The 15169-nt window shown below is 38.3% G+C and overlaps 1 protein-coding gene across 9 annotated transcripts in view; it reads left to right on the top strand.

Moving 5' to 3' along the window:
- Nucleotides 1-15169, top strand: part of RPRD2 (regulation of nuclear pre-mRNA domain containing 2) — a 67219-nt gene that overhangs the window by 38550 nt on the left and 13500 nt on the right. For 8 of the 9 annotated variants that reach the window (XM_036343715.1, XM_036343718.1, XM_036343720.1 and 5 more), the window contains 3 exons: nt 1046-1221; nt 12206-12488; nt 14089-14349. In XM_036343715.1, coding sequence (XP_036199608.1) covers nt 1046-1221; nt 12206-12488; nt 14089-14349 — 720 coding nt within the window. The remainder of the gene's footprint in view (nt 1-1045; nt 1222-12205; nt 12489-14088; nt 14350-15169) is intronic. The other variant, XM_036343716.1, reaches the window with a different exon arrangement.

The following is a 15169-nucleotide window of genomic DNA, read 5'->3' on the forward strand; positions in this document are numbered from 1 at the left end:
ACTGGGGATGTGCCTGCAACCAAGGTACATGCCCTTGACCGGAATCGAACCTGGGACCTTTAAGTCCGCAGGCCAACGCTCTATCCACTGAGCCAAACCGGTTAGGGCCATAATATCATTATTGATGCAAAAATAATTGAGGGTTTGTACTCTTCATATATGAAATTATTAGACATCTTCAGATAGGAAAGAAGAATTTTTAGTGTGATTCACAGAGCGGTCACTTTATCTTTACTTTTCTGAACCTTAGTTTTTTCATGTATCTTACACATTCTAGTGCAGTGGTTCTCAACCTGTGGGTCGTGAACAATGAAAATACATCCTGCATATCAGATATTTACATTACGATTCATAACAGTAGCAAAATTACAGTTATGAAGTAGCAACGAAAATAATTTTATGGTTGGGGGTCACCACAACATGAGGAACTGTATTAAAGGGTCGTGGCATTAGGAAGGTTGAGAACCACTGTTCTAGAGGATTAAAAGTTAATGGTCTAAGTCAGGGGTGAGGAACATCCAGCCCAAGAAATCATTTGGTCTGGCCCTGCTAAGGCATTAGTGGTGAGTTCATTAAATGTTTGACCAAACACAGCAAGCTAATTTTTTAGTTGGTAATTGTGTATGGCCCATGAATGATATTATAAATATCCATATGGCCCTTGGCAGAAAAAAGGTTCTCCACCCCTGGTCTAAGTGAACAGAATCAACCTCATTCCATTATTCCAAAGTAGTAGAATGGCATCAAATTTGTAAAGAAAATCAATGAACCTTCTTTTAGTTGGACTTCCTTTTGTTTACTGTGATTATTGGTACTTTCATGATGCACTATTGCTTTTAACTCTAGCAGATTCACATGAATCATTTTAATAATCTGTTTTGTGATTTGGAGAAGCTTTTTAAAGTGGAAACTATGAGACTAAGAATATTACATGTTAAGGCAGTAAGAACAGGTTCACTGATAATCTGGAGGGAGGTTTTCAGAAAATTAAATTATTTACTTTTTCTTTTTTATCCTGAAATGAATACTTCCTCTGTTATTTTAGATAAGACCGGTGGGAAGAAGTTCTCCAAAGAATTTGAGGAGGCAAGCGCCAAGCTGGAGGAATTTGTGAATGGATTAGATAAGCAGGTGAAAAATGGGCCCTCACTAACAGAAGCACTGGAAAATGCTGGAATTTTCTATGAAGCACAATACAAAGAAGTAAAAGTGGTGGCCAATGTAAGTAGTAATTAGAGCTATCAAATTGATTGGTTACTATATGTCAGTGACTGTTTTACATGTGTACCTAACTCAATGTGGATAAACATTATCTCCAGTTCACAGATGAAGAAGTTACTTTTGAAGAGGTTTAGAACCTTGGATAGGTAATACTAGTATAGCTAGCAAGTGGTAGAGTCTAAATTAGACCTGGGTCTTTTTGATGCTAAAGCTCATGCATACCCTGGTTATTATTATGCCTTATGTCTTAGAATTTCAAAGGGAGTATGTCAAGTTATTGTTACAGGATATAAAATTAGGCTGACATATATGTAGAAAACTAGATGGAAACATTCTGTTACTAAATTTCATGTAAATTGACTGCGTTAAGAATCCACTGAAAAGGACTTGATAATGTTCATTTTGTACATAATTTTTTTAAAGTTTTAATCACCATATGTAAAAGCATATAGTATTATAGAACCCACCAGTCCCCACTTCCTAAAAACCATTCCTTTTACCTCATTTAACTATTTTTCTAGCATTTGCCTCCATATTTCTAAATTATATATCCATATGGTTCTTTCTTGGTTTATCCTATTTAAGAAAGATCTTTTAACTACTTGATGTGACAAATGAGGATTTGGCTTATATTTACCAGCCTTCCACTTTCTCCCAGTATTATTATACAACTGTTTTAAATCTTTGTATTACCTTTGTAAAGGGAAGTACAGTTGACTCTTGAATACACGGGGTTTAGGGGTATTGACCCTCATTCCCTGTGTGGATGAAAAACTGCATATAACATTTGACTCCCCCAAAACTTACTACTATGCAGTCATTTCTCAGCATCCACTGGGGATAGTTCCATGACCCGCTGCAGATACCAAAATCTGCAGATGCTCGAGTACCTTATATAAAATGACATAGAACAACACATCTGCAGATTGAAAATTCTGTTTTCAATCCATGGGTGGTTGAATTTGTGGATGGGAAACCTAGGGGATACAGAGGGCCAATGGACTCTTATAAATGGATCTGTGCAGTTCAAATCTCTATTGTTCAAGGGTCAGCTATACTATACTATTTTTTGACCACTAACTCTAGACTCCCTGCTTTGTAAAATGAGGATATTAACATCCTATCCTTTCCCATTAGTTTTCACCTATCTCTTCAGTTTCCCAGCTTCAGTGAACTATACTTTACTTACATACTGTTGTAAGATAGATAATATTTACATTCCATTCTGTAATCATAATTGTCTTCTTGTTTTAAAGGATGGAAATTAATAAATAAAGCTTACATTATATCTATGTAAACATTTGTTCACTGCAAGGTCTATGTTAACTATGGATATATTAGAAATATTTGGCTTTCTTATAGAATTTCTTTTTTACCTGCATTGTTTGCCTTTTCATATTCCCCTCCCCACTCCCCCTCCCTTTTCTCTGTCGCTTCAGATATTCTGAATCTACATTTTCCCCAGAGGCCTTTCTGCCTGAACTTCCATTCTCCTGATCCAGTTTTAGGTCTCTAGATCTCATCCTAGGATTAGTATTTACTGTTATTCTTAGATAAGCCCTCTATTTTGAAGATTTGTGTCTTCTTTTCTTGGTATTTTCTCATCTTGCTGGAGCACATCCTCAATAAATTTTTATTTTATTTTATTTTTTAAAAATTATTTTATTTATTTAAATATATTTTAATTGATTTTACAGAGAGGAAGGGAGAGGGATAGAGAGTTTGAAACATCGATGAGAGAGAAACATCATTCAGCTGCCTCCTGCACACTCCCTACTGGGGATGTGCCCGCAACCAAGGTACATGCCCTTGACCGGAATCAAACCTGGAACCCTCCAGTCTGCAGGCCAACCCTCTACCCACTGGGCCAAACTGGTTAGGGCTCAATAAATTTTTTTAAAAAGAGGGTATTGCAAGAAAGAAATTTCTGAATCTTTATATCTAAAAATGTCTTTATTCTGTTTTCACATATGCTTTGATAGTTTGACTGGTTGAAGAGCATTTTCCCTCATAGTTTAGAAGACATTTCTCCATTGTCTTTAGTGTTGTTGATATGAAGTCTTTGCAAGATCCTTTGGGGATGACTCTTGTTTCTCTGTAAGCTTTTAGGGACATTGTCCATGATGTTCTGAAATTTTTACAATGATGTATCTACATGGTTTTCATTCTTTATGGGTTACTTGGTGTGCTCTTTCAGTCTAAAGATTGGTATTCTTCAACTCCAGGACAATTTCTCTCTTTCCTTTTCCTTTATTTTCTCTTTCTGGAACACTGATTAATCACATGTTGGATCTCCTAGGTTGATATTTAATGTGTCCTATGTTTTCTCAACCTTGATCTTTTTGTTTTGCTTTCTGGAAGATTTCAACTTTATCTTCCAGCTTCATCTCTTCATATTTTTATGTTTGACAGTCATATTTTAAATTTCTAAGAATTCTTTTTTGTTCTGTGTTCCCTTTTTTATGGCAATCCTTTCTGATTTTATGGATATAGTATCTAGTGCCCATGAAGATATTAAAACTTTTTTCTCTTCCCTGAATTGTCTTGTTTCCTGGTAGAGCCTTTTATTTTATTTTTCCCCTCCTAGTTGTCTTAGTCTTTCTCTTTTATAAAGATTTTGGCTTTCCTCGAAATTCATATATCTCATTGTCCATTCCTAGTTAAGAATGAGTTATGAAAAAATTGATTGAGGGGCTTTCTATCCATAGGTAGGGATTCTCTACTTCTTGGGTTTAACCATTGACGTCTGTAGGTGAGGAGCTGGCTGTTAGTCTGGGCAGGAGGAGCTCTAAATGTGAGAAGGCTGGAGTCTTTTTGCCAGGATATTTTAACTCTGTAGAGAAGAACTCACATTTTTTGCCTGGGACATAGTGCCTTGGCTACCAAGTGTGAAGGCTGCAGAGGAGGTGGTATGAGTGTTTGGCATTCACACTTTTAATGAATTGTCCTATTTTCAACCCCACTACTTAACTCCTCCATCCTTTTATACTCATCATTTTCTGGATCAAAGTTTCTCAGGGGTTCTGCAAGACAGATTTGCTCCTTTCCTAGGTATAGCTCCCTTTCTGTATACTCCTAAACTCATTTTTCTCCACCCTGCCTCATCACTTCTCACTCTTCCATTCACATTCTGTTGTCTGAAAATCTGTAGAAATCTTTTTCTCAGGTATATTTCTTGTTGTTGGTTTATACCTTTGTATTCCTTTACTTTTTGTTTTATAGGAGTCTCAGGAGGGAGAAACATGAATGGGAATGGTCAGTTCATCATTTTGACCCAAAAATACTTTATAATTTTTGAATAGTGACCTATATCCCTAGCCCTTTATTTATAGAATCATATAAAATCATTTAGTCTGCTTTGGAGGCTATTCAAAAAATGGCTTGGTGAGGTCTATTAAGCAAGCATTTGTTGAGCACTTACTCTGTGCCACGTATTGTGTAATACAGAGAAAAGAGACATTGTTCTCACAGAATTCTTTTGCTCTGATGGAGAAAATACAGTAAAACACATCATTGCAATTTTGTGTGATATAGGTTACAGTAGGAGGATACTGTGAGAATAGATTGAATTGGTACTTTTATCTAATTTGGGACTGAAGGTAGACGATATGGAGAAAATTTTTTCCAAAGGAGCTGAACTCTGAAATTGCAGTCATTAGATAAATGAAAGCTCATAATCTCTGATGAGCATTTTCAAAAGCATGGGGACATAACACAGCATGGCAAAACTGGTAGACCTGAGAACAGTTTCTGATAGCTGGGTTTGTATGAGGAAGTAATAAGTAAAACTGGAGAGGTAGTTAGGAACAAAGTTCTGAAAGCAGTAGGAGGCAGTTGTGAGATTTAACTTTTTTTTTTTTTTTTACTGTTTTTATTAATTTTAGAGAGGAAGGGAGAGGGAGAGATAGAAACATCAATGATGAGAGAGAATCATTAATCGACTGCAACCTGAGCATGTGCCCTAACCAGGAATTGAACCAGGGTCCTCTTGGTTCATGGGTCAGTGCTCAACCACTGAGCCACACTGGGTGGAGAGTTTACTTTTTTTAAGTTTATAATATCCTATATAATAAAAGCCCAGCGACCTGTCAACCAGTTGCTATGATGCACACTGACCACCAGGGGGCAGACGCTCAACGCAGGAGAACTGTGAACCCTGGGTCAATAGGCAAGAACCCGGGCTGCGAATGTTGCCTCCTCGCCCCAGGCTCCTCCTCACTCCCTGCTGCTGCCTCCAGATGCCTGCAGGCCGCACAGTGCTGACCCCGAAGGCTAGAAGGCAGGTTTGTGGCCGCTGTGGGACTGAGGCCCACTCCGCCACCTCTCAGTGCTATTGTCCCCCAACCGGGTCCCCTGGAGAGGCGAGTGCTCTGGCTCCACGGAAGGTGCCGGACCAGGGAGCAGCCACTCAGAGGGCAGGTCCATAGCCACTTGGCAGACCGGGATGAGCGGTGCTCCCACAGCGGGCCCATCCCCATAGGCCATGCCCCCCACCAGTGCATGAATCCTGAGCACCGGGCCTCTAGTATTTTAATGATAGGGTTAATTTTATGGTGAAACACTGATGTAAAAGGCAGAGTATGAAATAAGTCAAATTCACGATGTAAAGAAAAAGCACGACTTTTATAACATTTCTATAACTTTAAAAGAAGATCTAAAGTAAATATTAGAAAATATTAACTTTTCAAAACATTTTAGGTAGTAAGTATATCAATTTTTTTATTTCACTATATTGTAGTTTATCAGAACTTTTTTTTAAAGGAGGAAAAGATCATGGGAAATAGATTGTAATAAAATTTTACCAAACCTATCACTTTTGGGAACTCATAAAATGGGTCTTCTTCCCCCCCCCCCCCCCCACAATTTTATACTTTTTATCAGTGTTCAATATTTCCTATAGGGGAAAAAATTCCCTCCCAAATGAACAAAAATCACCCAACCAGGCTTTAGACATAAGAACTTTTCAAAAAACTCTAACATCAACTAATTATTAGTTAACTGAAATTTAACCTCCCTATCCATTTCCTCATTCATAAAATAAATGGGTTAACATTTCTGTTTCCCAGAATTTACTGTGAGAATCATGTAATAAAATATTCTACAGCAATCCATCTCCATAAGGAGTATATTTTTTTAATGACTATCTTGGGGAGGGAGCTGACTTGGGAAGTAGATTGATTTGGTTTGTGGCTGAGAGGCTCAGTATTGGTTCTTGCAGTTATCACTAGAGTTAAACTGCTTCATCTAAAGCTCTTTTTAATGGGGAGTGTTGTTCATTCCTTTTGGAAGACAGGGTATTACAATGCCAATGTCATTCTGTGACTTTGGCAACATTAAAGAGAACAATAGAGGCAGAGGCAGAAATTTTGTTAAAAGCCCTGATTTATTTAGTTAAGGCAGTAAAATATTAAGTACCAAAAAGGACTTTAATTTGCTATAAATGTGGTCACGTTTGCATTTCAGAATCAATATAGCAGAATGGAGAATAAAAGAATGTTAGAGGGAGAGAGATGTTATTTTCTCTGTCTCTGCTTTTTAGTAGTTATTTAATGTTGTGTCTAGGTATGATAGATGTGGTCTTCAAGTTTGTATGGTTTTGGGTTTGCAGAACTATTTATTTTTATTTATTTATTTTTTAAATATATTTCTTTATTGATTTAAGAGAGGTAGGGAGATGGAGGAAGAGATAGAAACATCAATGATGAGAGAGAATCATTGATTGGCTGCCTACTGGGAATCAAGCCCACAACCCGGGCATGTGCCCTTGGTCGGAATCGAACCCGGGACTTTTCAGTCCACAGGCCAATGCTCTACCCACTGAGCCAAACCAGCTAGGGCTGCAGAACTATTTAAATCAATGGTATATTAGTTTATTAGGACTGCTATAACAAAGTACTTCAGACGGGGTGGCTTACCCAATAGCTTATTGCCCCATACTTCTGGACACTAGAAATCTAAAATCAAGGTGTCAGCAGGGTTGATTCTGGGGCTGTAAGGGAAGGTTCTGTTTCTGGCTTCTCTTTGCCTTGCAGATGGCTATTTTCTCCCTGTATTTCTTCGCGTTGTCTTTCCTCTGTGTGTGTCTCTGGGTCCAAATTTTCCCTTTGTGTAAGGATATCAGTCACTGGATTAGGGCCCATCTTAATGACTGCATTTCAACTTGATTGCCTCTGTAAAAACTTTGTTCTCCAAATAAGGCCACATTCTGAGGTACAGAGTTAGGACTTTAACACAGAAGATTTTGGGGGAACACAATTCAACCCTTAACAAATGGCTTAATGATTTTCATAAATTTTAGGAAATTCTTGGCTGTTACCTCTTTATGAATTGTTCCTCATTTCATTTTTCTTTCCTCCTGGAACTCTATGAATATATATTAGATCTCATTGCTGTGTTCCAAATTTCTTTATTTCCTTTCTGTATTTTCTATCCTTTTTTTTTATCTCAGGGCTTCCTTCTGGATATTTTCTAGGAACTGGTCTTCTAATTCATTAATTATCTCTTCTGCTAACTCTTATCTATTGTTACGCCTATCTATTAATTTTGGTTGGTTTAGTTTTCAGTTCAAGAATTGCCATTTGGTTCCTTTTTAGAAAGAATTCAATTTTCTGGTAAAATTTTGTTTATATATTTTCTTCATTTTTGCTGTTCATATTTTTGGTCTTACTCTTTTTTGGAAACAATCTCAAACTTAAATACCTTAAATACATGAAGATTTTGTTTTCCTGAATCATCTTCTATAGTAGCGGTTCTCAACCTGTAGGTCGCGACCCCTTTGGTGGTCGAACGACCCTTTCACAGGGGTTGCCTAAGACCATCCTGCATATCAGATATTTACATTACAATTCCTAACAGTAGCAGCATTACAGTTATGAAGTAGCAACGAAAATAATTTTATGGTTGGGTCACTACATGAGAAACTGTATTTAAAGGGCGAAAAGGTTGAGAACCACTGTTCTATAGTAATAAAAGCATAATATGCTAATTAGACATGATGTCCTTCTGGACAAAGCCGCAGCAGGTGGGGGCCAGGGCTAAGGCCCTTGCATGAATTTCGTGCATCAGGCCTGTCTCTCTCTCTCTCTCTCTCTCTCTCTCTCTCTCTCTCTCTCTCTATATATATATATATATATATATATATCATAGCCTAAGCAACCATATGACTGGTTGACCAGTCACTATGACACACACTGACCATCAGGGGACGGACGCTCAACGCAGGAGCTGACCCCGATGGTCAGTGCGCTCCCACAGCCAACCTCCCATGGCTGGCCAACCTCCCGCGGTCCCCGCCTGCTGGCCAGCCCCAGTCAGGACTGGGCCAGACGGCCCCAATAGCCAGCCAGGCCGAGGGACCCCACCCGTGCACAAATTCATGCACCAGGCCTCTAGTTTGAAAATAAATTGCTAATACCCCATCCCTCACAGGGTGCCCCCAAAAATGTATACAAACTTTTAACAGCTGATAGCTGTTAAATGAAAACAAAATGTGTTTTAATAAAAAAGTGTGTGTATACATTTTTGGGGGATACCCTATATTTTCATGTGTATTTCCTCCCAGTTATATTCTTCTTCATAAGCATAACATATAGCTATTTAATCAGGAAATTAATTGATACATTGACACTATTATTATGTAATCCTCAAGGCCCTATACAAATTTACCAGTTTTTTGGTTTTTTTTAAAATATATTTTATTGATTTTTTACAGAGAGGAAGGGAGAGAGATAGAGAGTCAGAAACATCGATGGGAGAGAAACATCGATCAGCCACCTCCTGCACATCCCCCACCGGGGATGTGCCCGCAACCCAGATACATGCCCTTGACCGGAATCGAACCTGGGACCTTTCAGTCCGCAGGCCGACGCTCTATCCACTGAGCCAAACCGGTTTCAGTGTGATGTTTCTTTGTGATCAGATTGAGATTATGCATCTTTAGAAGCAATATCACAGAATTGATTTGTTTGCTTCTCTTTTTATTATTTCAAATAGCATACAAGTTTGATTTTACTACCTATAATATTCCACTTGATATCTTTTATTAATGTGAGATCTTCTAGGCTTGTCCATTGACAAGTTCTACCTTGCTAATTGCTATGGGTTGAATTGTACCCCAAAAAGATATGTTGACACTCTAACCCATCCGTGGGCAAACTACGGCCCGCGGGCCAGATCTGGCCCGTTTGAAATGAATAAAACTAAAAAAAAAAAAGACCGTACCCTTTTATGTAATGATGTTTACTTTGAATTTATATTAGTTCACACAAACACTCCATCCATGCTTTTGTTCCGGCCCTCCGGTCCAGTTTAAGAACCCATTGTGGCCCTCGAGTCAAAAAGTTTGCCCACCCCTGCTCTAACCCCTAGTACATGTGAATGTGACCTTACATGGAAATAGGGTCTTTGCAGATGTAATCAAATTGAGATAAGGTAATTAGGGTGGGCCTTATTCCAGTATAACTGGCATTCTAATAAAAAGAGGGAAATTTGGATACCGATACATAGGGAGAACATTATGTGACAACTGAAGCAGATATTGTAGTGATGCAGCTGCAAGCAAAGGAATGCCAAGGGTTAATGGCCACCACCAGAAGCTAGGAAAAGATAAGGAAGGCCCTAGCTGGTTTGCTCAGTGGATAGAGCAGTGATGGCGAACCTTTTGAGCTCGGCATGTCAGCATTTTGAAAAACCCTAACTTAACTCTGGTGCCGTGTCACGTATAGAAATTTTTTGATATTTGCAACCATAGTAAAACAAAGATTTATATTTTTGATATTTATTTTATATATTTAAATGCCATTTAACAAAGAAAAATCAACCAAAAAAATGAGTTCGCGTGTCACCTCTGACATGCGTGTCATAGGTTCGCCATCACTGGGATAGAGTCAGCAGACTGGAGGGTCCAGGTTCGATTCCTGTCAAGGGCACATGCCCCAGTTGCGGGCTTGATTCCCAGTGGGAGGCATGCAGGAGGCAGCTAGTGAATGATTCTGTCTCATCACTAATGTTTCTATTTCTCTCTACCTCTCCCTTCCTCTCTGGGAGCCCTCAGGGCATGTCCGACTGATGGCTTAAGCAGTCGGACATCCTTAGCACTGCCACAGAGGCGGGAGAGGCTCCCGCCACCGCTGCTGCGCTTGCCAGCTGTGAGCCCGGCTTCTGGCTGAGCAGTGCTCCCCCTGTAGGAGCACACTGACCACCAAGGACAGCTCCTATGTCGAGTGTCTGCCTCCTGGTGGTCAGTGCGCATCATAGCAACCAGTCATTCTGCCATTCGGTCGATTTGCATATTAGCCTTTTATTATATAGGATTTGTCTATATGTATTGAAAACCATGAGTTCTCTAATCCCAATCCAACATGCAAGGTTTGTTCTAGTTTTCTTCCTTCCCACATTTGTATTGCTTTTTTTAACAGTGTAAAGCCTTGCTCCCTTTATCTTCTATATAATCACTTATTTGAGCAATCCCCTTGTGTGTAACCAGTCTTCCAACATGTCTGTCTCTTTCCCAATCTCCTGTCTGGGCTTTCTCTTTTTCTTGCTTGGGCTTCAAACATCCCGTGCAATGCCTTTCTCCCATGAAGACATTTTTCTCACCCCATTTTGGCTGCACTTTCTTACACTTATTACATCAAGTTCCAGCTAATGGGTTTTGGGCTGAATTGTTCAGAAAGGGAAAGAGGGGGGATTTTTCTCTATTTTCTTGAACATATAAAACAGTAGCTGTTGGTTTTGTTGGATAATTAAGTATTGGCTTTAACTGTTGTGATTTTGTCTCTAGTGACTGTTTTTCTTTTAGGTCATTTAGTCCTCTCTCTTGGCATGCCTACTGATTTTTTATTGAATGTTGGACATTGTATGTGAAAGTGTTTTTAGTCTCTAGATGATTTTTCTTCCTCTAGAGAGGATTCACCCTTTCCTTTGCTAGGAAGATATTTATTGTGAGAGCTGATCAAATTAATCAAATCTGAAAGTAAACTGATTTAAGGCTGAATTGCAGTTTGGGCAAGGCTTTGTCTTTCTCTGATGGTTCATTCCAGCTTCTAGGATATTGGTTTTTCCCACTGAGAGCCTGGGATGGTCACTGAATTCTAAACCTTGTCTCCTCGCCACCAATAAACTACATTAAACTCCACTTTGCTTCTCAGAGGTTTTCTTCTTGGCTTCTTAATTGTCTCTTAAGCAGCTTCAGACTTTTGCAGATATCTTGAAGGAAAAAACAGTAGCATATTGATGAGCCAGTTCTTTCCTTCCTCTTTCATCGAAAGTTGGCTTTTCAGATCTGCAGTATTTTTCTATACAGACCATTTCTGTTTAATAGTGACCCTTTGCCTTGTCCTTTTGCCTTGCATTTTTAATTTCTTGCCTCCTTCCCTAGTATCAGAACCCTGAGAGAGAAGGTAACTGCAGAATGTCACCGTAGCTCTCCTCATGGTTTCCCCCTGGTACATAGGGTTTGTCACTTAGGTTTTGGTTGTCTCAGCACTCTTCAGTACATTTAAATATATGTGCACACATGTGCATGCATATAAAAAGATGCATGTGTATATGTCTGGCTCTACAAAAGCTACTCAGTTATATCCAGAAGCAGAAGCTATTATAATCTTTTCTGTTCTGTTTCATTTTTAAAATAATGTTTTTTGAATGAGCAACCAAAATGATTTTTCAGTGAATGGTCCAAGACTAAAAAAAAAAAACAGGAAAAAGACACACAGCTTTAAGGCATTGGAAATTAAGATAATCAGATCAATAAGATTTAAGCCAGGTGATCAAGGTTAACATCAGTAGTGGTACATCAGACAACAGTAGTATGGTAGTTACCATAGGGAAAGGGAGGTGGGGGAGAGGAGGGTTGAAGAAGGACAAAGGGGGTCAAATATATGGTGACTGAAGGAGACTGGACTTTGTGTGGTAGGCACACAATGCAATACAAAGATGATGTATTATGGAATTGTACACTTGAAACTTATTCTTTCTCTTTTAGGCATACAAAACCTTTGCTAATCGAGTGAACAATTTAAAGAAAAAGCTGGATCAATTGAAATCAACCCTTCCTGATCCAGAAGAATCACCAGTTCCTTCCCCAAGTATGGATGCCCCCTCCCCGACTGGTTCTGAGTCTCCTTTTCAAGGAATGGGAGGTGAGGAATCCCAGTCACCAACTGTGGAGAGTGAGAAATCTGCCACACCTGAGCCTGCAACAGATAATCGTGATGTGGAAGACATGGAACTCTCAGATGTAGAAGATGATGGGTCAAAAATTATTGGTATGTCCTTATGTGATTAGTAGACAACTTGTTCTTTATCTGTTTTATTTCCCCACCAATAAATCTATCATAGGCAGATGTTAAAAGATAGTTTACCTCTGGCTCAGAAGCTCAGTTGGTTAGAGCATTGTCCCAGTACACTAAGGTTGCAGGTTTTATCCCCAGTTAAGGCACATACAAGAATCAATCAATGAATGCATACGTAAGTGGAACAACAAATTGGTCTGTGTCTCTCTCTCTCTCTCTCTCTCTCTTTCTCTCTCTTCCTTCCTCTCGCTCTAAAAATGAATAAATTGTTTTATTAAAGATAGTTCAATCCTTATAAGGTAGAATACCAAGGTAGCAAGCATTGTCTCCAGAGCAATAGTTCAGGATTTGGTAAGCCACATGGGTGAAGAATCATTGCTCAGGATCTATGTTATTCAATATGGTAGCCACTAGCTACATGTGACTGTTGAGCATTTGAAATGTGGCTTATCAAGCTTGAGATGTGCTCTAAGTATAAAAGGTACACATTAATATATTGAAATAAATAAGACATTAACATTAATTTTACCTTATTGTGGCTACTAGAAAATTTAAACTTATATGTGTAGCTTGAATTATGTTTTTATTAAACAGTACTGCTCTAGAGGGAGGAGCACTTATACTGAAATTCCCTATACTCTGTCACTCTTAACCTTCAAGATTCCAAAGCAACAGTTTGTTTACCACACTTTCAAAATTAATCTGGATAGCTCTGGCCGGTGTGGCTCAGTTGGTTGAGCGTCATTCCGTGTACCAGAGGTTGCCAGTTTGACTCCCCGTCAGGGCACATGCCAGGGATGCAGGCTCAGTCCCCAGGAGGATGTTCACAGGGACATTTCTCTCCTCCTTTTCTTCTCTCCCTCTCTTCCTTTTCCCCTCTCTCCGTCTCTCCCTCCCCCCTTCCTTCCTGTCTCTCTAAAATCAATACAAAAAATACTTTTTAAAAAAAAGCTAGCCTGCATTGGTGAATTGCTTCTCTGACATCCCCAGCTTTTATAATAATTGGAGAGTTTTTGATTTGTGTTGGATTTAATGTGCTATCCATACAGCGCATAGTCTTTTAGTTATTAAAAGCATCAAGAGTTAAAATTGCAGTTTCAAATTAGTGCCTAATTGCATCCCCTAATAGGCCAATGTCAGGAAGCCACACAAAAAATACGGTAAAGTATATTACAGAGTTCCTACTCTTTAGAAAGCTCTCAGGTTAACAAAAAAGACAGGACAATTTATGACATAAATATCATTACTGAAAGACAGAACACAAAAGTGTACCCAATAATAACATGCTTCTAGAAATGTACAAATTTAATATACAGGTGCTAAAAAGATGCAAATCATTAAAAATAAGATAAAGTATGAATTTGGGAAATTTCTTTTAAGTAAGTGTTGAAGTCAAGAAGGATCATAAATTATAAAGAGTGGGGCTTTTAAAAAAATCATGAAGTGAGTGGTTTTCTATAAAGCACAGTGCTTTTCACTCCCAAATCAGGAACTAGAAGGTGTTGTTCCATACTGGAAACAGAGTCTGGGTAGTCGTAAGATTCAATAATATTTGTTCTCTTTGTTTAAATAGTAGAGGACAGGAAGGAAAAACCTGTGGAGAAGCCAGCTGTATCTACTTCTGTTCCTGCAAAGCCAACAGAAAGTATCTCCAAGGCCTCTTCATGTGCCCCAGTGCCTGTGACCATGACAGCAACCTCGCCTCTTCCAAAACCTGTGAATACTTCCCTTCTGTCCCCGTCTCCAGCATTGGCTTTGCCAAACCTGGCTAATGTGGATCTGGCAAAGATCAGTTCCATCCTCAGTAGCCTAACATCAGTCATGAAAAATACAGGTAAGCAAGCCCCGTAAAGAGGATAAAAGGCTGACTGTCATCGTTCTAATTGAACCATCAGTCTGTTTTTTGTTGAATTGTTAAAATTAATTTTTTAAATTTACCTAAAAGTAATATTTAAATATGAAAATAAAACCAGCACTTGGTCATTATAGAAAAATTAGAAAGTAAGTGAAGAGAATAAAATAAATATAACTCTACCCCAAAGGAAATCACTTGTATATAACCTTACAAGTGTGTGTGTATCTGAATGTTTTGGGAGATTAAATATTTGTAATAATTTTTTTTTAATAATTGAAGCATATTGCGTATACTGTTTTGAAACCAGCTATTTAAAATTTCAGCTGTATAGTTTTTTATTATTTAAGCCTTTTAATTATTAGACATCCAGTATGTTTCCAATTTTTCACTGTTTTTCATGAACAACCATGATGCTAAAATTTTATGCACAACCCTTCCTATAAGGGTTGATGTGAATATAGGGTTTGTTTTTTTTAATTGAAATTTTAATGAGTATGTAGAGCACCTCCACATACTCATCTCTCATCTTCAACTACATAAACACATGGCCTACCCAATCCTGATTATTTTGAAGAAAATCCCAATTATTTCATTTCTTCATAAGTACTTAAATATATTATTTCTAAAAGATAGATTCTCCAAAAAATCAGCACTTAGATTAAGTCCTTTCATGTTATAATTACAATGATCTCCAGAAATGGACTGTTTGTTCCAAGTACTATATAAAGTCCCCGTTGTGCCTCAGCTTCTCCAAAACTATTTCGTTTTGTTTTAATCTTTATTAAATTCAATCTTTAAA

Source organism: Myotis myotis, unplaced genomic scaffold (genome assembly GCF_014108235.1).
Source record: "Myotis myotis isolate mMyoMyo1 unplaced genomic scaffold, mMyoMyo1.p scaffold_m19_p_18, whole genome shotgun sequence".
In the NCBI taxonomy this organism is placed as follows: domain Eukaryota; kingdom Metazoa; phylum Chordata; class Mammalia; order Chiroptera; family Vespertilionidae; genus Myotis; species Myotis myotis.